The sequence below is a fragment of the Hippocampus bargibanti genome, linkage group LG04 (assembly GCF_051943395.1).
Source record: "Hippocampus bargibanti isolate YZ-2025 linkage group LG04, ASM5194339v1, whole genome shotgun sequence".
Classification (NCBI taxonomy): Eukaryota; Metazoa; Chordata; class Actinopteri; order Syngnathiformes; family Syngnathidae; genus Hippocampus; species Hippocampus bargibanti.
Genome location: NC_142737.1, coordinates 10,496,357 through 10,523,438, shown reverse-complemented (window position 1 = coordinate 10,523,438; position 27,082 = coordinate 10,496,357). Strand labels below are relative to the sequence as shown.

Below are 27,082 nucleotides of genomic sequence, written 5' to 3'. Positions count from 1 at the left end.
AGGCGCACCTTCAATGAATGACAAAAGTGTTGCTAATATAATATATAAATACATGTATATAGAAGTTTCCAAATATAAGGCACACCACATTATAAGGCGCTACAGTAGAGGCTGGTGTTACGCACTACCACTTCTACAGGAGAAAATGGAGTCGGTGGCTTCTGATAGTAGTTGCATGAACGGTTGTGGCTCAATATGACTTCACCTATAAGGCGCAGGGTCATCTTTTGAAGAAATTCAAGGCTTTTGGGTGTGAATTTAAAGATAAATTATATTTGGCTGGCTCAACATGCAGAATTGATTGACTTGAATGTATTTGACTTGTATTGACTTGGTGTATTTTCCCTTATGAGCAGTTTCATTTTTTTCCTCTTGGGACAAGGTAGTGATTACGTATTTTGTAAATTTGCTCCTATCTATGTTCTCCCCGTGCCTGCAAGGGTTATCTCCAGACACTCCAGTTTCTTCCCACATTCCAAAAACATGCTTAGCAGGTTAAAAGAACACTGAAATATTCCCTATATATGTGTGAATGTATGCGCAAATGGTTGTCCGTCTCTGTGTGCCCTACAATCCGTTGGCAACTGTTTAAAGATTTAAATTTGCCATAATTTTATTTTTGCTGCTATACAGTTCCATAATGCTAAAATTGTCTACAAATTAACAAATATTAATAAACTGTCAGATCAGCAGAAGTTACTTTTTTTGTACAGAACCGAAACAACCGTGCTCTATTTCAATGTAACTGCCATGAAAGGTTTCTGACCAGGACAAATTTCCAAATTGTCAAATTTGAGGCACACATCATCTCCACTCATTACTCTCAACCCCAAATGTGAACGATACCTATCTAGCTGGCTATCAAGCTAGCGACCCAGCTGGCTATCTATTTGCTATCTATTAGCTATCTGGCTGGCTATCTATTAGTTATATGGCTGTCTAGCTAGCAATCTATATTTGCTATCTATTAGCTATCTGGCTGGGTAGCTAGCTATCTATTAGTTATATAGCTATCTAGCTAACTAGATGTTCTAGGTGGCTACCTATTAGCTATGTATTGGCTATCTATTAGTTAGCTAGCTTTCTACCTATTTGAGTTACCTCTGGGTTGAGCGAACGTTGGCACGTGTGGCTGCCGCTGCTCATGCACATAAAAACTTATCCTGTGACTAAAAAGTGACCATGAGTTTCTATTCTAAAGGCGCTTATAAATGAAATGTATTATTATTATTATTATTATTATTATTATTATTATTATATATATGGAGAAGTAATTGAAAGATAGCTATGTCGTCACAAGCTCACAACATGTGCATTGGACGTAACAGAACGTACAAACTCACAGATCAATGGTCGGGACACAGCCCTGAAAATGGTCATCGCAGTTCATCACCGTTTGCTAAATACACACAGCGTGTCTGGAGGGATATTTGTTAGAATGAATCTGAGGGTAACCACAGGACAGTAAATACGATATCAGAGAAGGTCAAAGAGACAGCATTATTTTTTTTTTAATGGCATGTGATGCACTCGAATGAGGGTCATCACACAGAAAATGTCTTATCATCAAATGATAAAAAATTCCTGTGGGACATCTTGCCTTTTTTTGACATGTTCGTGCAGTTCATCCAATTATTGGTTTGGAACAATGATTTATCTCCGCAGTACAATGTAGCATACAGTAAATGTTGCTATCAAACCATAAAACAGACAATAAAAGTAACTATTCAGTTCTGATAAAGACAGGATGTAATACAAATTGAACTTTATGGTCCGATGACGGTTCTGTATGTAATTTATGGCAAATAAAACTCTCAAAGGGAATAGAGTGGTAATCCTTCTCAAAATCAGAAATTATGATACATATTTTAACCATTTCAGGATAGTGTTGGTCAAAGATCTGTCCTGGAGCCACAAGATAAGTGATTTCAACAAGACAGATAGCCCACTGATTCTAACCCCCAAAAATGCAACAAACTATACTTTCTCATTGTTTGATTGACATGTTGTCAAAGGTTCCAATCCATAAATTAAATGTGAGACATATGTCCACATTATGCTCCATCCACGAAGACCAATTTAAATTCGTTATGATCTGGTATCTGTTTTTCAACAATCACAAATATTTTTAAAATGTTTATTAAAATATTTTTAGTCACCCATATCTTTATAGAGTATCAAGAGAGACAAAGCACATGAACTATAGAAGACACTAACATGTCACCTAGAGTATATTTTTTTATCCAAAATATTGCTGATTATTGTGGAGTTTGCTACATGAGCTTGAACAACTTCTTTACCGTCAATGGCATTTTTATATGGTGGCACTCAGAAAGAAACCAAAGAAAACACTAAAACCGCTTGTGGCGGTAGATACAGTAATCCCTTGCTAATTCGTGGGTCCATTATGGCGGCCCCTGATGCATCGCAGATTTTTTTCGTACCTAACAAAAAGGCTGCAAATGGCAGTGAAAGTCACTAGAGTAATAATAATAATAATAATAATACATTTATTTCATAAGCGCCTTTCAAAACTCTTGGGACACTTTACAGTAACAGGATATTTTTTTCTGCGGGTGAGCAGCGGCAGCCAAACGCTCAACCCGGAAGTAAGATCAAGTAAAAACAAAACTAAATAACTAATAATATGACAACACAAAGACACAGAAAAAAATGTGTTCACTTCAGTTCCAGGGTTTTTGTCATTATCACTCGAATTCCAGGACCCACAGAATATTGAGTTTTAGGACTACATAAACATTCAATGCAGCGTAAGACACCTTAGATTCTCTTTTTTCATCAGAAAATGAGAATTATTTCCTAATTTTTATGGGTCTGGAGTTATATGAGCTTGAAATGAGGGCAGCTGTACAAAATACGAATAAAGTTTTTCAGATTCTGAATACATATTGGTTTATGAAGTGCCTTAAAAACAGCTGAAGCTGGAACAAAGCGCTAAAATGGAAAAAAGGGAAATTGTGGAAGGGAAAAACATTGCCAGAGGTCTGGCTAGTGCTTTATCAGCTTCCAATCAAGAAAAAACAAAACATCGTCAGAAAAAAAGTTAATTCCTAAGTTATATGGGTCTGGAGTTATCTGAGCTTGACATTTAAAGGACAACCGACGTCTCCGGACAAGTTGTGTCCATAATTTGCAAAATGGCTTCAAATGACTTCTACTGAGCATATTTTAAAAAGATTCCACCACATATAGCTATATTTTACGTTTTAAGACTCACGCTGAATATTCAGGAAGTCTTATTTTTGAGTTGGTGACGAGTCCGTACGTGACATCACTAAAGGAACGCCACTGACCGAAAAAAAAGACGCATTGTAGCAGTCCTTCCATCACGTCAATGTATTTTGCTGTACTTGTTTGGTCTGGGGACCTCGTGTTGCACCCAAAAGCCGCTAGATGAGGGCGTCCAAGCTCCATATAAGGAATTTATCAGCCTGTGGAAACGGAGGTGGCCACTTTATGCCTCTTTTTCGGTGAGAAATTTTCCCTCAATGTTGCCTCATAATTGCATGGAATAAATTCTTTAATCGATTGCAAACATGTATGCTTTCCTCTTCAGAACTATTTGAATCATATTCATAACTGGATGTGTAACAAGAAAGCATATTCTCCGAATCTGAAGCCATTGATTTGATTCTGCAGCAATGCAAGACGTATTGGCGTGACGTCATGAACTGGGGAACTTTCTGAAAATGCCCAATTCACAGATCAATTTTTTGCAGATTTTGGACACTTTAAGTCATTTTTATTGGTGTTTTGCATTTGACTAAAAATATCATACTGCGTGTTTTGGGTATTTTAGATGCTATAAAACGTTTTCATGATGTCAGTTAACAAACAAAAAAGTGACGTCGGTTGTCCTTTAAACAGCTTCTTCCCCCAAGCCATTAACTCTTTAAACAGTAACACAAATAGAACTGTATAGTGCCTCTTAACAATTTTTGATGACGATACTAGTACAGCGTGTTCCACCGGAAACAAATTCCTTGCGTGTTCTACTTACTCGATGAAAAAGGAATGACTGTACTCACGAATATGTAAAAAAGGAAATTTTGGTTTAACACTAAAAATTCTGTTTTTTTGTTCATTTTGTAAATGTACGATCTGTCAAAAAGCTTTGAAAAGAAAAATACTTCATTTACTGTTTACAGCCATGCAATGTTAGATTAAGTGACAAATAAACAAACACATGATGTAGATAGACAATATATCCCTTTGGCCCAGATATATATTTTTTCAAAATGTGCAAGGTCACCTTTCACACATTTCTTTTCAGTCTTTGTTTTGTTTGGCACCCAACCCCCGCACCCTCATCTCTTTACAGACTGTTCTCACTCCAAGATGCCACAATGTATCAGTTTAGATCATACGGCAGGCGATCAGTTTCTTTTTTTTACGGAGGCTTGAAGTGCATAGTCAAGCAGTGTGTTCACTCGTGATACTCAGTCGAGTTTGACAAGTCTTTCTACGTCCCAAACAAGTGCGGCATCTATGATATTCAAAGTGGTTGCAGTCCATTGATAGCAACTGGACAATGTGAATTAAGCATTAAAAATATAAATGAAACACGTAGTTTTGCCGCCATTTTGAATGAAATGCATTTAAAGATGTTTCTTTCTCCTTTATCAAAAGAGGCTATTTTTTCCTTCAACATTCTTTCCAAATCGGTCTTATTGCGTGGTAGTGAGCGCCTCAGAGAACCCCATGATGAGTTAATCGAGTATTGCTGGCAAATGCAGAATGGGGACTGTAAAAAGATGCTTTTAAAGAAACATAGCGATGAAAAAATGTAAAATAAAACATTTTGGCAGAAAATAACAAATGATTCTCAGAGAAAGTTATATCGGTTCTTAAATGCTCTGATCCTCATTTGAGATCAACAATTCATGAAAAGGTAATCCTGGACCGGCGCCTTGAGAACGGTTCCACAATTGTAAATTTGTCCAATTAAAAATGTAGGATGGTAATCCTGTCAAATACAGTTATACCTTGGCTTACGAACTTAATTGGTTCCCAGACAGAGTGTGTAAGGCGAAAAGTGTGTATCCCAAAAAATAATTTCCCATAGGAAACAATTAAAATGAGAATAATCCGTTCCCAGGTCCCCATAAAACACTCTTTTATACTTTCTATTTTTCAATGGCTTAAAACTACACAAAATATACCTTATTTTACGTATAATAAATGTGCTATGGTATTATAATTAAATAAATAAACTGTACTGTATAATAAAGTCGTTTTATTTACCTTTGTGATGGTCGATGGCTTGATGGAATGGAGTGGCCGGTTTCCTCAGCATTAAACACTTGATGAGGAACGGAACCTTCTTCTTTCGCCATCTTGAGGAATGATCCCTTGTAGGTGCTTTCTCTGTAATAATTTTATCTAGTTCCTCATCAATTGTTTTCTGTTTAGCTGGGTTGATAGCTTTTTGCATCAAGTGTACAGATGGATTGTGCAGGTTGTTTGTCGAGCCTGATTGATGGGATATTTTAACCTTGCAGTCTACACTCTACCTTTGAACTATCAAAGTTGAAACTCTCTCACTGTCATCTGCCCGTCTCTTTAATGTTTAAACCACCTCCCCTCACTGCTGCGTTCTTGACTAATCACGTGGCTTTCACTGAAGACTGGGGGCGGAGAATAGAGGACAAAAAAAAGTCAGCAACCATTTTCTTTTTGGAGAACGGCTTCACTGTCTCTCTCTCTATCTCTGTAAACCCCACCCCCCTCACTGCTGCGTTCTTGACCAATCACATGGCTATAACAGAAGACTGGGGGCGGGAATAGAGGAGAAAAATAGCCGGCTGCTATTTTGTTGTTAGAAGAACAGGCTCATTCGCGAACGACACATCACTCATTGAGGCAGCTCCGTGTGTATCCCGAAAAAAGTTCATATGCCAAGGTAAAATTTTCGTAAACCGAAAGGTTCGTAAGCCAAGGGGTTTGTAAACCGAGGTATCACTGTACAATGAAAATGAACTGCTAAATTTTGTCATGTTACAAATATTCAGAAAGCGAGTCTCCTTGCACACCCACAAAAGATCTGATCTCCTCCAGAATGTCAGGACTTGGCTTCGGCTCTGACCTTTCTGACGCAGACGGCTGTATGACCGCCAGTCTCTGCGATCCCGCTGACTGTGCAATGTCGCTCATGATTTCGCCGGCACTGTGTCGGCCACGCGAGCTGAAGCTGTGGAATGAATTACTATGAATGGAACCAATGCCATTACTATGATGGGAAGCACTGAAGTCGCCAACCGCTTGACTTCTCGGGGTCTGAAAACTCTCACGACGGGATCTCTGGCCAGTGAAGCTTTCCTCTGAACCCGAGTCGTACTGCGCTTTGGGTTGCGAAAACTGATCCGGCTCCTGTTCACTCATGATATTTAAATCCATTTGTGCTGCAGCAGCCTGTTGGACGTTCACGTCGAACAGCCCGTTTCGATGCACAGGCTTTTTGGATGAGGGTAGTGATTTAGGAGCGTTGATGTCAGCGATTTGATCAGGGTGAGCACCGGCAGCCTAAAAACAGAGTCGAGGATTTATTTTGAGTTACAGGATTTTCATTTTCAATGTGAACTTGGCAGCGGAAAAACATTTGTGAATGGCAGTGAATGAGTTAAAAGATATAATGTGGTAAGGTTATTTTACATGATATAGTGTTCTGAATGTGTGGCAAATTTACAGTTGAAATCGATGAGAAGGTTTCTTCAGCCGTCATCTGTACAATTTTGAAGGTTTCGGAAGCTTCAAAATTGTACAGATGACGGCTGAAGAAACCTTCTCATCGATGGACCACTCCTGTACGGCTGAGAGCTTACACAGACGTTTTACAGTTGAAATGAAAACAAGTTGGCAAAACAAAATATGAGGGGGTGTTTTCAGTATTTTAAGCAAGAGGACTCCATTTCATGTTTGGTTTTACAGATACTTGAATGAGTATTTGATTGTGATTCATATATCAAGATAATGTTCAAAAGATGATAATAATTTCATTTTAAGCGCCTTTCAAAGCTCTCAAGGAAGGACACTTTACAGACACAGACAAGCATAGGTACTAGAATAAATAAAATACAAATAGAACACAATAAATAAATACAATTATAAAAAGAAACAAGAGAAAGAGCTACACAGAAAATGCAATTTTAAATAGGTGGGTTTTGAGATGAGATTTGAAGGTGGGAAGAGAATCGATGTTACGAATGTTGGGAGGAAGTGAGTTCCAGAGATAAGTATGACAAGACCCTTTCAAATGCTGACGACAGCACAATTTAGTACCTGAATATCACGAGAACGATGTTCGCCGGATGCTGCTCCATTCAATTGGGCCAAATGTCCCATTGTGGAAGAGAGCTGTGGTCTTCCCAAAGTTGTCAAATCTGACGTGTCAATCCCAGCCATTGATGCTAGCTGACCTAGGCTGAGTGAAAACGTATGCATGAAATGGAAGAAAAGTGATCATACCTTAGAGACGAGAGTTTGTCTATTGCAATTTCAAAACAATGTTTCACAATTATTTTGTTACTGGGTCAATATACATTTTTAACTCATTCACTGCTAGACGATGTGCAAACATGCGTCCACTCCAGAACCGGAGTTTTTGTCATTTTCATTCAAATTGCAGGACCCACAGAATATTGAGTTTTAGGACAACATAAACATTCAATGCAGTGTAAGACACCTTATATTCTATTCTTTCATTAGGAAAAAAAAAGAGTTAATTCCTAAATTATATGGGTCTAGAGTTATCAGAGCTTGAAATGGGGGCAGCTGTACAAAACACAATACAGTGATACCTCGGTTTTCGACCATAATCCGTATCAGAAACCTGTTCGAAAACCGATTTGTTCAAAAACCGAAACAACACTTTTCATTAAAATCAATGTAAAAAATCTTAATCCGTTCAAAGTCTAGAAAACAACTTTTTAACTATTTCATCGCATAAACCGGATAAAAACTTAATGATAGAGCAGGTCATGTGTAAAACTCTATAAAAACAAACTTTTATTTTCACTAATTTTCAATATCAACATTAACATATGTACATAAAAATCTCTCTATCTTTCTGCCACGGGGCGTGTTGGTACCTATCCCAGCTGTCTTTGGGCAAACACAGGGCACACTAACTTTTCAAACCATCCTCCGCTTGCTTTAAAATCATACTATTCAGGAGATCTTAACCAAATATGTCAGCATTTTTGCAAAAATAAAACAACAATATTAATGCGTGGGTCACAATGAGACAATGAGGAAGACATATATAAGGAAGCACAGGGTAGTCGAGTGATGCATTCAGATGCACCCAGTTTGGTTGAGAACCAAATTTCAGTTGTATACCGGGGCATAAAAAATATGACATTTTTGGTTGAAAACCGAATGGATGAGAACCGAGACTTTCGAAAACCGAGGTTTGACTGTACAACAATCGAGCTAGCTATCAAGATACATACCTAGCTAACTATTTGCTATCTGTTAGTTATCTATTAGCTATCTATTAGTGGTCTGGCTGGCTGGCTAGCTATCTAGCTCGCTATCTACTGTGTTAGATATCTATTAGCTAAGTAGCTATCTATTAGCGGTCTAGCTGGCTGGCTAGCTATCTTGCTCGCTATCTACTGTGTTAGCTACCTATTAGCTAGCTAGCTTTCTATCTATTTGAGTTACTTTTGGGTTGAGTGAATGCTGGCACGTGTGGCTGCCGCTGCTCACCCACAGAAAAACTGATCCTGTGATTGTAAAGTGACCTTGAGAGTTTTGAAAGGCGCTTAGAAATGAAATGGATTATTATTATTACAATACATATTGGTTTTTATAGCACTTACAGCTGAAGCTATAAAGGCAAATGCTGCCCCCCGTGGTAGGGAAAAACATCGCCAGAGGTCTGACGAGCGCTTTATCTGGAACCCACAAGAAAACCTAAAACCCGAACACATTCGGGAATGGCGCTCCACTTTTCAACTCCCGAATAAATTTGAGAATGGCAGCGAATGAGTTAAAGGAAGAGAGAGACAGTGAATTATTTTGGGGTCTGAGTGTCTCATTCATGTGTCGCATGCGACATTGTAGCACAAGATGAAATACAAGACGCGAAAAAAAAAGGTTATTTGAAATGAGTCATCACCATGTCATGTTGCAGGATTACATATGAAAACAAAAAACCAACATACCAACAGATAAGGAATGAAATACCTGCACCAATGAAGACATTCAACAAACCGACTTGCTCAATATCAAACTGATTTTATTGCAGGGCGTAAAGCACAAGAAGGGAGCAGTCAAAGAGTGTCTCCAAATTGTAGTAGAAGATGTAAGAGATAAATCATCGACAAAAAAAACAAAAAAGGTGGTGATCCATTATATGTTAATGACTTTTTGATCACATAAAGATTAAGAGATATCCTCATCTTAGAATGACCACCTGGTGAAGCAAAAGTAATAGTCACGTCAAAACAAAACTCAAGCATCAAAAAGTGTGCGGGAGGGGTTCTTCGCAGAATTTGAGCGGCTTGATTTTCAAAGAAAGAAAATGGACAATTTGCAGTCTTCTAAAACATTTTTTCCAGAGTGTATGTTTAACACAATTTTATTACCGTAATTGGATTGAAACAGCGTCCAGTGAGACTTCATCTTACGAACGCTTTAGTTCATGAACTTTTCACCTTATGAACATTAAATTCGCGAGAATATGAAATCTAAGCATACGAACTAGTTTTCGGCGGGCAAACTGAACCACACAGCGCCACAGTGGCAGGCGGACTAGTTTTCGGCAGATGAACGCCAAACCACACGGTCGAACAGCGCCACGGTGGCGTTTTCCACACCCCCTTTGAGTGCAGACGTGGTTTGCTATCGAGTGGAGTACTTTTGCTATTATGGGACCGAAAAAGACCCCTCCACAGGCTAGTGTTAAGTCGAAGAGGACACAAAAGAAAATTACGGTCGAGCAGAAGAAGGAGATCATTTGTGGCTATGGGTGTTTCTGTGTTGTCTAAGCAACAGTCTCGGGCAATAGAAGAGGTTGAAAAACTTCTGTTGATTCAGATTAACAAAAAGCAATTTGCAGGGGTTGTTAGTGAGTATATTTTTGCCGAGAAAGCACAGCAACTTCACTTGGATATCATCAAGAGAAAACTCTATCAATGACCATCACAAAGGTAAATAAAACAACTTTATTATACAGTACAGTTTATTTCTTTAATTACAATCCAATAGCACGTTTATTATACATAAAATAAGGTATATTATGTGGATATTTAGTAGAAAATTATGTTTTATGGGGACCTGGGAACGGATTATTCTCATTTTTAATGATTTCTTATGGGAAGTAAATGTTTTTTTCACCTTACACACACTTTCTGGGAAACAAGTTCGTAAGCTGAGGTATCACTGTATAAGTAAAATAATGATTATTTACACATTTAAAAATGATAACATACTTATTTTGCATTTAACTTCTTTTTTAACAATAAAAATCTGCATTAAAATTAAATGCATAATTCATTTTCTCCCGATTTTAGTATTTTAGTATCCGATTCAAGTTTTCTTGGAATGTGTCTTTGGCAATTTTCAAAGTTGCTCGTTTTTAAAATATATTTACAAAAATAATAAAAAAATGATACAAATAACAACATTAACAAAATTATATACAGTAAAGTCTCGTTATATCGATATTCAAGGGAGTCCGAAAAAATATCGATATAACCGGGACTATCGATATATCCGACCCTGTTTGCATGTAATTTTCTCCGCGCGTGCATAGAAATGGTATCGATATAACCAGGACTATCGATATATCCGATATCGATATAACGAGACTTTACTGTATTAACATCTTCAATAGGCATCAGAATGAAAGAGAAACTTTTGTTCGACTCTTGTTCCATTAATTTCAAGTGATGGTTGAAGAAAGTACATCAATAATTATAATAATAATACATTTCATTTATAAGCGCCTTTCAAAACTCTCAAGACACTTTACAGTCACAGGATATTTTTTCAGCGGGTGAGCAGCGGCAGCCACATGCGCCAGCGTTCACTCAACCCGGTCGACAAAATACCGGAGGAGGCGGTCACAATGACCATCACGCAAGGAAGGGAGTGAATGAGCAGCATCGGCGTCAAGAATAGGTGCTCTGAGTTTCATTTTCAGTCCAGCGATGGCAGCTGAGAATCAAGTGGTGTTATTTTAAATCACGTGGCCTGCATGTTTGCTACTTTTTTTTAGGTCAACTGATTGAGGCCAAGGGACTTTATTAATTCATTGGTGGATGTAATATTTTATCCGCTTCATTCTTGTGATGTTTTTTTAACTAAATCAAACTTATTTGGTATAGTACATTTATTTTAAATTTAAAATTAAGCTATTGCAAAACGAAAGGTTAACAACCACCTCATATCCTACTCGTACTGTACTTCCCCCTAACAACACCCAAATGAATCCTCCGTGACCTCGGTCATTGGCCAGTGGGGGGGGGAAAGCCACAAACTGAAAAAATAGAGAAGTGCCTGAGAAACTATATCGATGCCAAGAAAAGATGAGTGACTTTGACCGTGTATCTGTCCATAAAGCAGAGGTTAACTTGGAATTGGAGATTCCACTGTGGACTAATTGAACCCAGTATTATTGTGTAAAATAAAGGAAAATAAATTTGATGAAAGCAGCTTGTAATGGAAAATAATTTCCAATCAGGAAAAGCATGAATGCTTGCAGATGAGAATGAGACCAAGTACAATCATTAAATCTCAAAACAGCCTGTTTGAAACTGTAATACACTGTTAGCTGCTTTGAATGTTCTCATCTTAAGCATTCAACAAAACAAAGGCAATAAATTGAATTTAATGTCATTGTCATTCGCCACAGTGCATTTTTATTTATTATTAGTATTATTATTTTAACCATTCTTAACTCATTGGCTGTTATTTCTAAATTCATTTGGGAATTGAAAAGTATGATGTGGAGCGCCATTCCCGAATTTGTTCGGGTTTTGGTTTTTCTTGCAGAGGTGCCGATAAAGCGCTGGTCAGACCTCTGGCAGTATTTTCCCTTCCACGAGGGGGCAGCATTTCCCCTTTTCCCATTTTAGAGCTTTGTTACAGCTTCATCTGCTTTTAAAGCGCTATATATCAATCAATATGTATTGTATTGTATTTTGTACAGCGGCCCTCATTTCAAGCTCAGATAACTCCAGACCCATGTAACTTAGGAACGCTTGTTTTCTGAAAAAATAAGAGGAAAAGGTTTCTTACGCTGAATTGAATTTTAATGTACAGTCGTCCTAAAACCCTTTATTCAGTGAGACCTGCAATTTGAGTGAAAATGATAAAAACCCTGGCACTGGAGGTCTGTGTAAGCTTTCAGTCGTAGAGTAGTGGTCTCTCTCTCTCTCTCTCTCTCTCTCTATATATATATATATATATATATATATATATATATATATATATATATATATATATATATATATATATATATATATATATATATATAAATAAGCGGCTGGATAGCTCAGTTGATAAGGCATTTGGTTTGGCAGACGAGGGTTCGAATCCCACTTGTGGCAGAGAAAATGAGCACAAATGAGCACAATGACATCATCCAGTGTGGGTCCTTGGGCAAGACCCTTCACGCTAATGCCTACCTCATACAATGATGAGAGACAATAAATGGAATGACATGCTGGCTCAGACGTCGCCCGGCCAAACAAGGTCTGCGTCAGGTGCTGGGGAACCAGAGCACCCTGATGAAAAATGGGCTACTGGAACAAAGCGGAGATGGACGAGATGCTATAACATGGCTCTGTTGGAATGCTACTACTCAAGCAACCCTAGTCAGAGGGGTTACATGCGGAGAATGGGGGCTGAATGGGTACTTCGAAACCCACAGTCACGGTTGACCACGAAACAACTAGTAGCTCAGTGTTCCAATATCCACAAACGGCAATTGCTATCATTGATTGATGATTGATGAGGTACAACACAAATTCCGAGGTGAAGGGCCCCAGGCTGCCACATCACAGGAAGAGGTTCAACCAGAGATTGGGAGGCAAGCCCCAATGAATAATGAGATTGGGAAGCCAGCCCCAATAAATGAAATGCTGAGCGAGGCAGCAAATGACCTGAGAGATAAGATCATGGCAAGAATGAAAACTGGGCAACGAAGGCACCGATTACAACGGCTATGTGAAGTACCACCTGAAAGTCTCATGGAAACTGTGAATGCAGCACTGAGAACGATCCCGACCGGAACGATCACGGAAACCAATGAGCTGATATACACCTCAGCATCAGTGATCCTAGACATGCTTGGCTACAAGAGCAACCATGAGAGCCACGATATTCATTACCCACCATGGAAAAGACGGTTGGAGGCCAAGATCAAGGCGGCTCGGAAAGATGTGAGTCAATTGACGGAGACCCAGAGAGGTGTGAATAAATGGCCAATACCCAAGAGGTACATGCAGATAACCATACCTGAAGCACTCGAAACTGCCAAACAAAGGCTCCAGGCCTTGGCCAGTCGCCTAAAGAGGTACACGAAAGAGAATGAGGCCAGAAGAATAAACAGGCTGTTCGCAACACAACCTGCGAAAGTGTACGCTCAGTGGCAGGGTTCTAACAGCAGAGCAGACCCTCCAAGGCTGGAAACTGAAAGATACTGGAAAGGCATATGGGAGAAGGAGGTCGCACATAACAGCAGTGCACAATGGCTGGTGACTCTGAAAGAGGAGCACAGCAACCTCCCTGAACAGAACCCAGTTACCATCACAGCGGAAGATATACAAGGAAGAGTCTCAGGTATGAAAAACTGGACGGCACCAGGCCCGGATATGGTCCACACCTACTGGCTAAAGAAACTCACAGCTCTCCACGAGCGCCTAGCAGCACAAATGAACCAGCTGCTGATGGATGGGACTCACCCAGGATGGCTAACCGAAGGGCGAACAATCCTGATCATGAAGGATTCCTCAAAGGGTGCAGTTCCTTCCAACTATCGGCCAATAACCTGTCTCTCCACAACATGGAAGCTCATGTCAGGCATCATTGCGGCTAAGATAAGTGGACACATGGATCAATACATGAGCAAAGCACAGAAAGGCATTAGTAGAGATACTAGAGGTGCCAAACATCAGCTGCTGGTTGACAGAACAGTCGCTCAAGACTGCAGGTCCCGACATACCAACCTGTGCACAGCCTGGATTGATTACAAGAAAGCATATGACTCGATGCCACACACATGGATCAATGAATGCTTGGAGTTGTATAAGGTCAACAGGACCCTGAGAGCCTTCGTTGCAAACTCGATGAGGATGTGGAAAACCACACTTGAAGCCAATGGCAAGCCACTAACGCAAGTGTCCATCAAATGTGGCATATACCAAGGTGATGCACTCTCCCCACTGCTGTTCTGCATAGGACTGAACCCCCTCAGCCAGATAATCGCCAAGACAGGCTATGGATACCGCCTCAGAAATGGAGCTACGATCAGTCACCTCCTCTACATGGGTGACATCAAGCTGTATGCTAAGAGCGAAAGGGACATAGACTCCCTGATCCACACAACCAGGATCTACAGCAGTGATATCGGAATGTCATTCGGGCTGGAGAAATGTAGTCGGATGGTGACTAAGAGGGGCAAGGTAGTCCACACTGAAGGGGTCTCACTCACTGAAGGAACAATAGCAGACATTGAAAACAGCTACAAGTACCTCGGTATACCACAGGCCAATGGCAACCTCGAATTAGCAACAAGGAAAGCGGCTACGACCAAATACCTCCAGCGGGTGAGGCAAGTCCTCAGAAGCCAGCTCAATGGCAAGAACAAGACCCGGGCAATAAACAGCTATGCCCTGCCAGTGATCAGATACCCTGCAGGAATAATAAGGTGGCCAAAGGAAGAGATTCAGACCACGGATGTTAAGACCCGAAAACTCCTCACCATGCACGGAGGGTTCCATCCCAAGTCCAGCACCCTGAGACTGTACACAAGCCGTAAGGAAGGAGGCCGGGGACTAGTGAGTGTGAGAGCCACTGTCCAGGATGAAACATCCAAGCTCCATGAATACATCAAAGAGAAGGCTCCAACGGATGATGTACTCAGAGAATGTCTCAGTCAATGGGGAACAGAGAATGAGGTGCTGGAAGAGGGACAATCATGGGAGGAAAAGCCCCTACACGGGATGTACCACCGAACCATAGCAGAAGTGGCTGATCTCAAGAAGTCCTATCAGTGGCTAGAGAGGGCTGGCCTAAAGGACAGCACAGAGGCACTCATCCTGGCTGCCCAAGAGCAGGCCCTGAACACCAGAGCCATAGAGGCAGGGATATACCACACCAGACAAGACCCAAGGTGTAGGTTGTGCAAAGAGGCACCTGAGACAATCCAACACGTAACTGCAGGGTGTAAGATGCTGGCAGGGAAAGCCTACATGGAGCGCCATAACCAGGTGGCTGGCATAATCGACCGAAACATCTGTGCGGAGTATGGACTGGAAACCCCAAGGTCAAAATGGGAAACACCCCCCAAGGTGGTGGAGAATGACCGAGCAAAAATCCTGTGGGACTTCCAGATACAGACTGACAAGATGATAATGGCCAACCAACCAGATATCGTGGTCATAGATAAAGGGGAAAGGAAAGCCGTTGTCGTGGATGTAGCGGTCCCGAGTGATGGGAACATCAGAAAGAAGGAACATGAGAAAATCGAGAAATACCAAGGGCTCAGAGAGGAGCTGGAGAGAGCCTGGAAGGTAAAGGTGACAGTCGTGCCTGTGGTGGTCGGAGCACTTGGGGCAGTGACCCCCAAACTCGACGAGTGGCTGCAACAGATCCCGGGAACAACATCGGATACCTCGGTCCAGAAAAGCGCAGTGCTGGGAATAGCACGGATACTGCGCAGAACCTCAAGCTTCCTGGCCTCTGGTAGAGGACCCGAGCTGAAATGGGGACAGACACCACCCATGGTGGGTGAGACGAGGATTTTATTTTATATATATATATATATATATATATATATATATATATATATATATATATATATATATATATATATACACACACACATCTCCGTACTGTAGGGATAAAATACAAATTTAGTTTGTTGACAAAGTTTCTTGGATAAGAAGCGAAACGTCCGACACCTTCAAAGAAGTACAGATGACGGCTGAAGAAACCTTTTCCTCCCTGGCACTGGAGTAGTAGTAGTAATAATAAATAATAATAATAATAATAATAATAATAATAATAATAATAACAAATAAATTTCATTTATAAGTGCCTTTCAAAACTCTCAAGTTTTTTACAGTGACAGGATCAGTTTTCCTGTGGGTGAGCAGCGGCAGACACGCGCCAGTGGTCACGTTTTTGCACATGGTCTGGCAATTAATGAGTTCAAAATGTATATTCACCCAGTAACAAAGTAATTGTGAAACATTGTTTTGAAAATGCAATATACGAACTTTGGAGTGCACACTGTATTTGGCACTACATGTTCTGGGTGATAAATTAGCTCTCGTCTCTAAGGTGTGATCACTTTTCTTTTTTGCACATCGTCTGGCAGTGAATGAGTTAATAGAACATTTGGAAAGATCTACGGGAATCACAAAACTGACTGGTGATTGTGATACAGAACACTTTGAGAAAAGACATGTCAGGAATCGATGTTACCCACCCGGCATCGTTGACGAGATCCAGGAAAGCGTGGAACTTGGCGAAAGAGCGTTCGATGCTCTCCAGCACGTCTTCGTCTTCGAGGGCGTTGCGGTCTGGCGGTGCGGAGCCCAGGGCCGCAAGCGCCTTGGACAGGGAGTTGTTGTTATCACGAAGACGAGCATTTTCCAGCTCAAACTGAATTAAAAAACAGTTTGTGTTTAGCTAACACACACACACAATGAAAGTTAATAATAATGAAAAATAATAAAGCAAATAAAATTACTATTTTTCATGACATATGCAATGGACTCAGTGGGGTATTTATCAGTGAGCAAGGCAGCAAAAGTGGAGACAAAATGACATGCACTAAAGTTAAGTTGCATCCATCCATCGCAGTTTAAAGTCAAACAAACATTCATACAAATGTCCCCATTGTGGGACTATTAAAGGCTTTCTGATTCTGATTCATAATCACTTTGACGCAATTGGACTGGCAGACGTGCTAACACTAAGCCAGTCTACTGCCATGTTGAGCTCCGCAAAGCACATTATTTCATAACAATAATTGTGTAGATAAAGGATAATGGTACTAACAGTACCTCTCTGAGTAAAGATTCAGCTTTAAGTCTGGCCCTGCGCTCCTCTCCCAATCTCAAACGACATTCCTGTAGCGCCATCTATAGGACAAGTACAAGAAAGGACTTTAAAAAAAGTTCAAGCAATTAACCTCCAGGTAGATAGATGTGGCTTACCTGCAATCGGTCAATCGGTTTTGAAATGGCGTTGTCCCGGTGGTTGCCTTGGGATGGCTTCTGATCTCCTGCCACCGCTGCCTCACCTTCGTCTTCTTTGTTGCCTTCCTCCTCTTCTTCCGAATCGGACTCAAATGTAACCCTCACGATGGACGAAGTCTTTTTTTATGCGGTCAGAAGAGTGTTTCAACGACAATGTGGCAAATATAAAAGAAGTTATGAAAATAGAAATATCCAAGCATACTTGACCTCGAAGATTCTGCGCCGACTGGAAATTGTGGTCCTTTGGATCTCTGGGAGAAAAACCCCTGGAACATGAGAATGCTAGGCTATGTGTGTTTTCTTATTAAATTTGGAACTAACTGGCGAAACAGTCGCCTCACCGCTGGTGTCCAGCACGTGCAGCGGGATGATGAGGTCCATGTCTGGAGCAGGAAGTGGACTGTTGACCAGCACAAGTCATTTTTTGAGGAACTGCAAGATAAGAAAGAGCGACATGTCTCACACTTGCGTCAGAAATCTGAAAATTATTGCTTTAGCACAAATACCAAACTCAATGTCGGAATCCATCTCGTCACATCATTTTATGTAGCCCATTAGACTTGAACAAGTGTACAAAAGTCTATAGCAGGGTTGTCAAACTCATTTTTGCCATGGGCCACATTGTAGTTACGGTTTCCTCTGGAGTGGCATAATGAATGTGGGGAAACATTCCAGTTTCATCTCCTCCACATATTACATCCAGAACACACAACAAATTGATGAATAACTAGTTTTCAAATATATTTGAAGTCAATAATGACTGTTATTGGGGTTTACATACGATAATTAGAAATTTTGGTTCGGACTTCAGCAAGCATCATGCAACTTGAGATGCTTGATTTGCTTCTGCGTGCCGATTAAAATGATGTGGCGGTCCAGATTCGGCCCCCGTCCCTTGACTTTGACACATGTGGTCTATACTGTTATGGATTTTTATTTATGGAATAATAGTATTCCATTTTTTTCACATCTCTCAAATTGGAGGACCCATAGAATATTGACTTTGAGGACTACATAAACATTCAATGCAGCGTAAGAAACCTTAGACTCTGTTCTTTCATCAGAAAAAAAGAGTTAATTCCCAAGTTACATGAGTTTGGAGTTATCTGAGCTTAAAATGGGGACGGCTGTACACAATACAATCCATACATATTGGTTTCTATAGCGCTTAAACAACAGCTGAAGCTGTAACAAAGCGCCAACATGGACAACATGCATTTGCCTTTTTTTCAGCTGTTGTTCAGGTACAATTGAGGAGAAAATATCAATTGTACCTGTTTTTTCTATGGATGCCCTGGACACCACGCGCCGCTTAGATGAAGCTTTCTGTTGCTCTTTGGTGGTGGGCGTGATCCAGCCATACTGGAGCGGACAAGGAAATACACATGAAGCCATTTTTTTCTTTAGTCTACGATTGTCGTACAATAGCAAAAACCACTCACCTGAGGTGTCTGTGCTTCAGCTCTCATTAGTGCTTTCTCGATTACAGTCTTAATTACGGCATTATCTAAAACAGAAATGATAGATATCATGTAACATATAAATATTTTTATTTCATTAAAATTGTTAGAGGTGATAACTTTTTGCCCCATGTTGAGATTATAAATTCATGAACTAAAATGGTGACAGTGAATGTAATACAATGTTTAAAAAAATCCCAAAGAGTGTACTATGGTTAACACAAAAAGTGACCACCTGTGATAGATTCTTACCAACTAATGGGTTATTCCGAATATCCAGTACGCAAAGAGTAGAATTTGTCTTCAACACCTCCAGCAAATGATAAGCTCCGCGATTGGAGAGGCCGCATTTCTGTAGGTCCACAGCTGCTCCAAACACCAAAAACATACAAAGAATTACATTGAGGGATATACAATAATATAAACATTTCCTTTGCCATCGTCATATTTCCACCTTCTAACCTTTTAGCCAGAGGTCTTCGGCCAGCTCACGTGCAAGACGAGCAGCGCCCAGGTCCCCAATCAGAGTGTTACAGTTCAGTGTGAGACGGCGGAGACCTCCCATGCCCTCCAATTTCGGCTGCTGATACCTCAAAGATTGTGCCCAGGCGGAGCCATGCCTCTGTACTCCCTGATGCTGAAACAAAATACATTAGATTAGATAAAATAAGACTTTATTGTCTCACAGTGGTGAAATGTACATTTCACAGCAGCAAAGACAAAATACAGGAGATGCTGGAAAGACAGACACTCCCGCGGCGCCATGTTGGTGTCAAAAACAAACAAAAAAGCAAAATAACAAATTATGTGACACTACACAACAGACAATTTTCAATCTCAAACACTTTCTGCACCCTCTTTGTCATATGAGGCAGTTCAAGATGAAAGAGGAGAGCATCAAAGTGTCCTTTTCATCAGTGTATCAGGGATGCCATGGTGAAAATGTGCACGTCTGCTACAAGCTAAATTTTGAAAGCAAACTAAGCTGTTGCATCCTTTGACGAAGAGAGACTGTCTCGAATATCCTGTCCCACGTAAATCCGTTTCAATTTCAAGATGCGATAATAGACAATAGAGATTGTGCCACCAAAGACACAAAATTAACAAAAAATATGATTGCGTTTTGTTACATTTACATTAAGGCCACGTAAAAAATAGTTGAGAAAATAAAGTGTAAGTGTTGGCACCCAAAATATTAATCAAGTGGTGGACAAGTAGTCAAGAATGTCTCATTCTGCTTGAAAGAAAAAAAAATATCTGTAATGAGGAAATATAGAACCTCCCCACCGGCCAAAAGTGTCATAACATTACGAGGAAAACCGTCAAATATTCATAAGAATTATGTTCGATTGAAATTTTAGATGACTTCTCTTTGTGTGGAAATGTCGACATACATTCTGGAAAAAACAGCGCCTGCTTCGTTACTTTAGCCAGTTCCAGTAATTTTTGTCTGCCAGTAGATGGAGACAAAGTACGATTCAAGATTTTATGCCGGTGGAAGGGTTCTCTCACGGGCATGCTAATAACTTTCTATACAGTACTGTACGTATTTATTTGATTGATGTGTTCTTTATTCACTAAACTATGAAAGGGTTTAGTTAAAAAAAATACAACAAGAGTAGCGAAAAATGTCAACTAAAATGAACTCAAAGTCGGTCTACATGCAAGACATGTGAAGGGAATTCCTCGTGAACTACCCGTAGGTTCTTGTTAACATTTATCTTAATAAGACAACAGATGTGAGATGCATGTGGCTGGCAAATTTGAGGAAAAGCGACATGAGAGTGAACATCAAATTTCACCTTGATAATGTTGGCAAGATGTTCAGCTCCTCTCCATGTGATATTGCATCCTGTGAAATCTAGTTCTTTGATTCTTGTTGAGTACTTCACACTTTGGCAAATAACTGAAACATATCGGGGGAGGAAATAAAGTCTGTGCTTAAATGAGATAAATATAATCCAATTAATAAAGGATAATTGTGTCAGATTAATGAAATCTATTTTCGGATTCTGTACATTACAACTATGTAAAACACGTACCTTCCAAGCCGTCATCTGCGAAAGGACAGTTTGCCAAGGAAATTGATTCCAATGAAACACTTTTTGCAACACCCTGAAATGGAACAGCATTTTAGGCATTAAGATGCTTCTTTTCCTCTCAGATAATCTTTTCCCCATTAAAATGCAGAGAAATGCCACTAATGCATTCCGACCCGCCACTCCGCCCCGGGCGAAGTTGTGTTGCTACTTATGGTGTTGTGTGCACTTAGCCCACTGCGGAGAAGGGCTTAATCACTCTGAAAGAACAAGTAATAGTTTACATTCTTTGCGGAAGATAAAGAAGGTGTCTGCCAGTACTGTTATATTTCTGTCCACGTGTTGCTTGGACTTCAACAATAATGCTATTCATTAGTCCATTATTGAGCATTGGTAGTTATTATTAAGATTAAGTGACTTTTTCAAGTCAGACTTATTTAAACCGTTAAAAGCAATTTGAGTACATTAACGGTAAAAGTGTGATGCATGTGAAAGCACATTTACATTTATTTACTAGTGTAATCATGTAAACCAATGATATGCTGTACGGTTGAATCTAGGCTGTGGTTCATTCTTACCTTTGTCAAGTTGACAAGGTCTCTTTCCCTCAAAGGAAGACCATTTAGCTTCAAAGTCTTTAAGTTTGTAGAAAGCGACAGGCACTCCTTCAGAGCTTTGCACAACTTGAAAGTCATGTCCTTAGAGCGAATAGATGGTATCTTCTTTCTGAATACAGGCTTGTAGTACTTTCTATCTGTGACGTAAAAGACAGAAGTTTCGATGCAAAGCTGGACTCAACGAAAGTCAATGTTGTGTCCTTTTTAAGTCTGACCTGGATCTCCACACCCGTGGCTTGTCTGGTATGTGCTAGTAATTGAAATCTCGTGAAGGTGCTTATTGATAGAGATGGACTCCAGAATGGGAGGCCAATCGGACAACTTGACCTTGTCTCCATTGAAGTCCAGGATGTCTTGGTTGAGATGCATTTTTACAGCAGTGAGGGGGATGGTTTGCTCTTTGCTACAGGCATATGTGTAGTATTCCATGAAGTCATGAGCACCTCGCCTTTTGAACAGAACACTTTCTTGAACCATTGCTTTGGCTGGAAGAGGTGGGTAATTAAAAACATATTTTACTACAAAGCTACATTCAAAATGCAGGTCTTAATGTTCAATTCGAGATTGTTTTAAATAAATGACTCGAATCATATGAGATAAATTAGACTCACAAGCTGTTTAAAAATCACTTGACTGTTTGAAGATGTTAAAAAGGCAATATTGGCTTTACTTTTACAAACTTAAAGCTCTGTCGGCAGCCCATTTCCAAGTGTTAGCAATGCAGATCAGCGTGTGAAGATGCATAAAGAATGAATTGGTTATTTTGAATTTGGTTAATTTCCAAGGAAATTTTGGTTGGTAAACGATCCTTATGAAATGCACTTGATCGTTATTATATTCATTTGTCGGTCTGAATGTGAGACGAGTGCTTGGAAATTTCTCTCTGGGCCCAAAACGTTTGGGAACCTTAAGTAATAAATTATAGTTCTGCATGAACGCTCGCCTCCTAGCAACTGTCGTGATGAAAAGCATCGAGTGTGAGCAACTAGCTGTGAATAGTTAACACCAACATCTCACTTGAAATGCCATCCGATGTTTGAAAACATTATTGACCTTGACGTACCTGAATGTCCACGAAATAACTCAGGCTGTTTAGTTCCCGTTGGTGAAGCGTTTGGCAACTTCGAGGGTTTGTTATTTGGCACAAATGGTAGTAAACCTTTCAAAAAAAGTGACGCCAACTTCTTCGTTCTACGACGTCGCGACGTTCCACTTAATGCGTAACACTTGGGCGCACCCTATCGGATGAATTACGCAGCGAACAAAAAAGCAAAATAACAAATTATGTGACACTACACAACAGACAATTTTCAATCTCAAACACTTTCTGCACCCTCTTTGTCATATGAGGCAGTTCAAGATGAAAGAGGAGAGCATCAAAGTGTCCTTTTCATCAGTGTATCAGGGATGCCATGGTGAAAATGTGCACGTCTGCTACAAGCTAAATTTTGAAAGCAAACTAAGCTGTTGCATCCTTTGACGAAGAGAGACTGTCTCGAATATCCTGTCCCACGTAAATCCGTTTCAATTTCAAGATGCGATAATAGACAATAGAGATTGTGCCACCAAAGACACAAAATTAACAAAAAATATGATTGCGTTTTGTTACATTTACATTAAGGCCACGTAAAAAATAGTTGAGAAAATAAAGTGTAAGTGTTGGCACCCAAAATATTAATCAAGTGGTGGACAAGTAGTCAAGAATGTCTCATTCTGCTTGAAAGAAAAAAAAATATCTGTAATGAGGAAATATAGAACCTCCCCACCGGCCAAAAGTGTCATAACATTACGAGGAAAACCGTCAAATATTCATAAGAATTATGTTCGATTGAAATTTTAGATGACTTCTCTTTGTGTGGAAATGTCGACATACATTCTGGAAAAAACAGCGCCTGCTTCGTTACTTTAGCCAGTTCCAGTAATTTTTGTCTGCCAGTAGATGGAGACAAAGTACGATTCAAGATTTTATGCCGGTGGAAGGGTTCTCTCACGGGCATGCTAATAACTTTCTATACAGTACTGTACGTATTTATTTGATTGATGTGTTCTTTATTCACTAAACTATGAAAGGGTTTAGTTAAAAAAAATACAACAAGAGTAGCGAAAAATGTCAACTAAAATGAACTCAAAGTCGGTCTACATGCAAGACATGTGAAGGGAATTCCTCGTGAACTACCCGTAGGTTCTTGTTAACATTTATCTTAATAAGACAACAGATGTGAGATGCATGTGGCTGGCAAATTTGAGGAAAAGCGACATGAGAGTGAACATCAAATTTCACCTTGATAATGTTGGCAAGATGTTCAGCTCCTCTCCATGTGATATTGCATCCTGTGAAATCTAGTTCTTTGATTCTTGTTGAGTACTTCACACTTTGGCAAATAACTGAAACATATCGGGGGAGGAAATAAAGTCTGTGCTTAAATGAGATAAATATAATCCAATTAATAAAGGATAATTGTGTCAGATTAATGAAATCTATTTTCGGATTCTGTACATTACAACTATGTAAAACACGTACCTTCCAAGCCGTCATCTGCGAAAGGACAGTTTGCCAAGGAAATTGATTCCAATGAAACACTTTTTGCAACACCCTGAAATGGAACAGCATTTTAGGCATTAAGATGCTTCTTTTCCTCTCAGATAATCTTTTCCCCATTAAAATGCAGAGAAATGCCACTAATGCATTCCGACCCGCCACTCCGCCCCGGGCGAAGTTGTGTTGCTACTTATGGTGTTGTGTGCACTTAGCCCACTGCGGAGAAGGGCTTAATCACTCTGAAAGAACAAGTAATAGTTTACATTCTTTGCGGAAGATAAAGAAGGTGTCTGCCAGTACTGTTATATTTCTGTCCACGTGTTGCTTGGACTTCAACAATAATGCTATTCATTAGTCCATTATTGAGCATTGGTAGTTATTATTAAGATTAAGTGACTTTTTCAAGTCAGACTTATTTAAACCGTTAAAAGCAATTTGAGTACATTAACGGTAAAAGTGTGATGCATGTGAAAGCACATTTACATTTATTTACTAGTGTAATCATGTAAACCAATGATATGCTGTACGGTTGAATCTAGGCTGTGGTTCATTCTTACCTTTGTCAAGTTGACAAGGTCTCTTTCCCTCAAAGGAAGACCATTTAGCTTCAAAGTCTTTAAGTTTGTAGAAAGCGACAGGCACTCCTTCAGAGCTTTGCACAACTTGAAAGTCATGTCCTTAGAGCGAATAGATGGTATCTTCTTTCTGAATACAGGCTTGTAGTACTTTCTATCTGTGACGTAAAAGACAGAAGTTTCGATGCAAAGCTGGACTCAACGAAAGTCAATGTTGTGTCCTTTTTAAGTCTGACCTGGATCTCCACACCCGTGGCTTGTCTGGTATGTGCTAGTAATTGAAATCTCGTGAAGGTGCTTATTGATAGAGATGGACTCCAGAATGGGAGGCCAATCGGACAACTTGACCTTGTCTCCATTGAAGTCCAGGATGTCTTGGTTGAGATGCATTTTTACAGCAGTGAGGGGGATGGTTTGCTCTTTGCTACAGGCATATGTGTAGTATTCCATGAAGTCATGAGCACCTCGCCTTTTGAACAGAACACTTTCTTGAACCATTGCTTTGGCTGGAAGAGGTGGGTAATTAAAAACATATTTTACTACAAAGCTACATTCAAAATGCAGGTCTTAATGTTCAATTCGAGATTGTTTTAAATAAATGACTCGAATCATATGAGATAAATTAGACTCACAAGCTGTTTAAAAATCACTTGACTGTTTGAAGATGTTAAAAAGGCAATATTGGCTTTACTTTTACAAACTTAAAGCTCTGTCGGCAGCCCATTTCCAAGTGTTAGCAATGCAGATCAGCGTGTGAAGATGCATAAAGAATGAATTGGTTATTTTGAATTTGGTTAATTTCCAAGGAAATTTTGGTTGGTAAACGATCCTTATGAAATGCACTTGATCGTTATTATATTCATTTGTCGGTCTGAATGTGAGACGAGTGCTTGGAAATTTCTCTCTGGGCCCAAAACGTTTGGGAACCTTAAGTAATAAATTATAGTTCTGCATGAACGCTCGCCTCCTAGCAACTGTCGTGATGAAAAGCATCGAGTGTGAGCAACTAGCTGTGAATAGTTAACACCAACATCTCACTTGAAATGCCATCCGATGTTTGAAAACATTATTGACCTTGACGTACCTGAATGTCCACGAAATAACTCAGGCTGTTTAGTTCCCGTTGGTGAAGCGTTTGGCAACTTCGAGGGTTTGTTATTTGGCACAAATGGTAGTAAACCTTTCAAAAAAAGTGACGCCAACTTCTTCGTTCTACGACGTCGCGACGTTCCACTTAATGCGTAACACTTGGGCGCACCCTATCGGATGAATTACGCAGCGGATGAACGAATGTTATCGTTTACAACTCGCACGGTGTACCACGAATCTGGTTTTGGATTAGAATTGTATCCTTTCTTATTTTATAACAATTAAATTAATTAAATTTAAATTTAATTTAATTAATATTTTATAACAATTAAATGGCAACAAAACATATTTTGTTGTTTTCCCTCGGCAAGTTTATTTTTCTAACATTCAAACTCAAAGCAGAAGTCAAGTCTTATTTAAAACATCGAATATTAAAGTCAACCAAATTTTCAAAAAATCTGTCGCATTAATTTACAATTTTAAACGTGGTAGGTGATGTATTAATTCTTCTTCTTCTTCTTCTTTTCCTTTTCCTTTCGGCTTTTCCCTTCAGGGGTCGCCACAGCGAATAAATGTCCTCCATCTATCCCGGTTTTGTGCATCCTCTTCTCTCACACCAACTACCTTCATATCCTCTTTGACCACATCCATAAACCTCCTCTTCAGTCTTCCTCTCAGTCTTCTGCCTGGCAGTTCAAGGCTCAGCATTTTTCTCCCGATATAGTCGGTCTCTCTCCTCTGGACATGTCCAAACCATCTCAGTCTGGCCTCTCTGACTTTCTCTCCAAAGCCTCTAATAAGAGTTGTCCTTCTAATGTACTCATTCCTGATCCTATCCAACTTGGTCACTCCCAAAGAAAACCTCAACATATTCAGCCCAGCTACCTCCAGCTCTGCATCCTGTCTTTTCTTCGGTGGCACTGTCTCCAGTCCAAACATCATGGCTGGTCTCACCACTGTTTTATACACTTTTCCTTTCATCCTAGCTGAAACCCTTCTATCACACATCACACCTGACATTTTTCTCCAGCCACTCCAGCCTGCCCGGACACGCTTCTTCACCTCTTTTCCTCACTCTCCATTGCTCTGAACAGTTGACCCCAAGTACTTAAAATCCTCCACCTTCTTTATCTCTTCTCCCTGGAGCATCACTCTTGCACTTGGATCTCTCTCATTCACACACATATATTCCGTCTTGCTGCGACTGATCTTCATTCCTCTCCTTTCCAGGGCATATCTCCACATCTCTAGTTTCTCCGCCACCTGTTCCCCGTTCTCGCTACAGATCACAATGTCATCTGCAA

The 27,082-nt window shown here is 39.9% G+C and overlaps 2 protein-coding genes across 4 annotated transcripts; both read right to left on the bottom strand.

Moving 5' to 3' along the window:
- Positions 1 to 1,336: 1,336 nt before the first annotated feature.
- On the bottom strand, positions 1,337 to 22,771 carry LOC148898943 (centrosomal protein of 78 kDa-like). 3 transcript variants are annotated; one of them, XM_088993950.1, is made up of 16 exons: positions 22,639 to 22,771; positions 21,791 to 22,060; positions 21,537 to 21,712; positions 20,962 to 21,034; positions 20,722 to 20,825; positions 19,382 to 19,556; positions 19,172 to 19,285; positions 18,902 to 18,966; positions 18,734 to 18,821; positions 17,801 to 17,891; positions 17,662 to 17,725; positions 17,418 to 17,576; positions 17,265 to 17,342; positions 16,685 to 16,860; positions 7,300 to 7,441; positions 1,337 to 6,543 (listed from the first exon to the last, which is right to left on the bottom strand). In XM_088993950.1, the coding sequence occupies exons 2-16, from the start codon at positions 22,050 to 22,052 to the stop codon at positions 6,019 to 6,021; spliced, it is 2,292 nt and encodes a 763-aa protein (XP_088850076.1). In that variant the 5' UTR covers positions 22,053 to 22,060; positions 22,639 to 22,771; the 3' UTR covers positions 1,337 to 6,018. The 3 variants fall into 3 exon arrangements, with proteins under 3 accessions (XP_088850076.1, XP_088850078.1, XP_088850077.1); XM_088993952.1 differs by having other exon boundaries at positions 16,685 to 16,809; XM_088993951.1 differs by having other exon boundaries at positions 17,662 to 17,710.
- Positions 22,772 to 23,480: 709 nt separating this feature from the next.
- LOC148898942 (centrosomal protein of 78 kDa-like) lies at positions 23,481 to 25,906 on the bottom strand. Its single transcript, XM_088993797.1, has 6 exons — positions 25,774 to 25,906; positions 24,926 to 25,195; positions 24,672 to 24,847; positions 24,097 to 24,169; positions 23,857 to 23,960; positions 23,481 to 23,504 (listed from the first exon to the last, which is right to left on the bottom strand). Exons 2-6 carry the CDS (start codon positions 25,185 to 25,187, stop codon positions 23,481 to 23,483), a joined length of 639 nt encoding a protein of 212 aa, XP_088849923.1. The 5' UTR covers positions 25,188 to 25,195; positions 25,774 to 25,906.
- Positions 25,907 to 27,082: the final 1,176 nt, after the last annotated feature.

Coding starts and splice junctions, on each gene's coding strand:
- LOC148898943 (XM_088993950.1), bottom strand. CDS start 22,052: ATGGTTCAAGAAAGTGTTCTGTTCAAAAGGCGAGGTGCTCATGACTTC. Junction 17,726..17,800: donor GCACGTGCTGGACACCAGCG/GTGAGGCGACTG, acceptor CTCATGTTCCAG/GGGTTTTTCTCCCAGAGATC. Junction 7,442..16,684: donor GATCTCGTCAACGATGCCGG/GTGGGTAACATC, acceptor GTTTTCACTCAG/CCTAGGTCAGCTAGCATCAA.
- LOC148898942 (XM_088993797.1), bottom strand. CDS start 25,187: ATGGTTCAAGAAAGTGTTCTGTTCAAAAGGCGAGGTGCTCATGACTTC. Junction 24,170..24,671: donor ACCTTGTCAACTTGACAAAG/GTAAGAATGAAC, acceptor GTTCCATTTCAG/GGTGTTGCAAAAAGTGTTTC. Junction 23,505..23,856: donor ATCTTGCCAACATTATCAAG/GTGAAATTTGAT, acceptor ATCTACTGGCAG/ACAAAAATTACTGGAACTGG.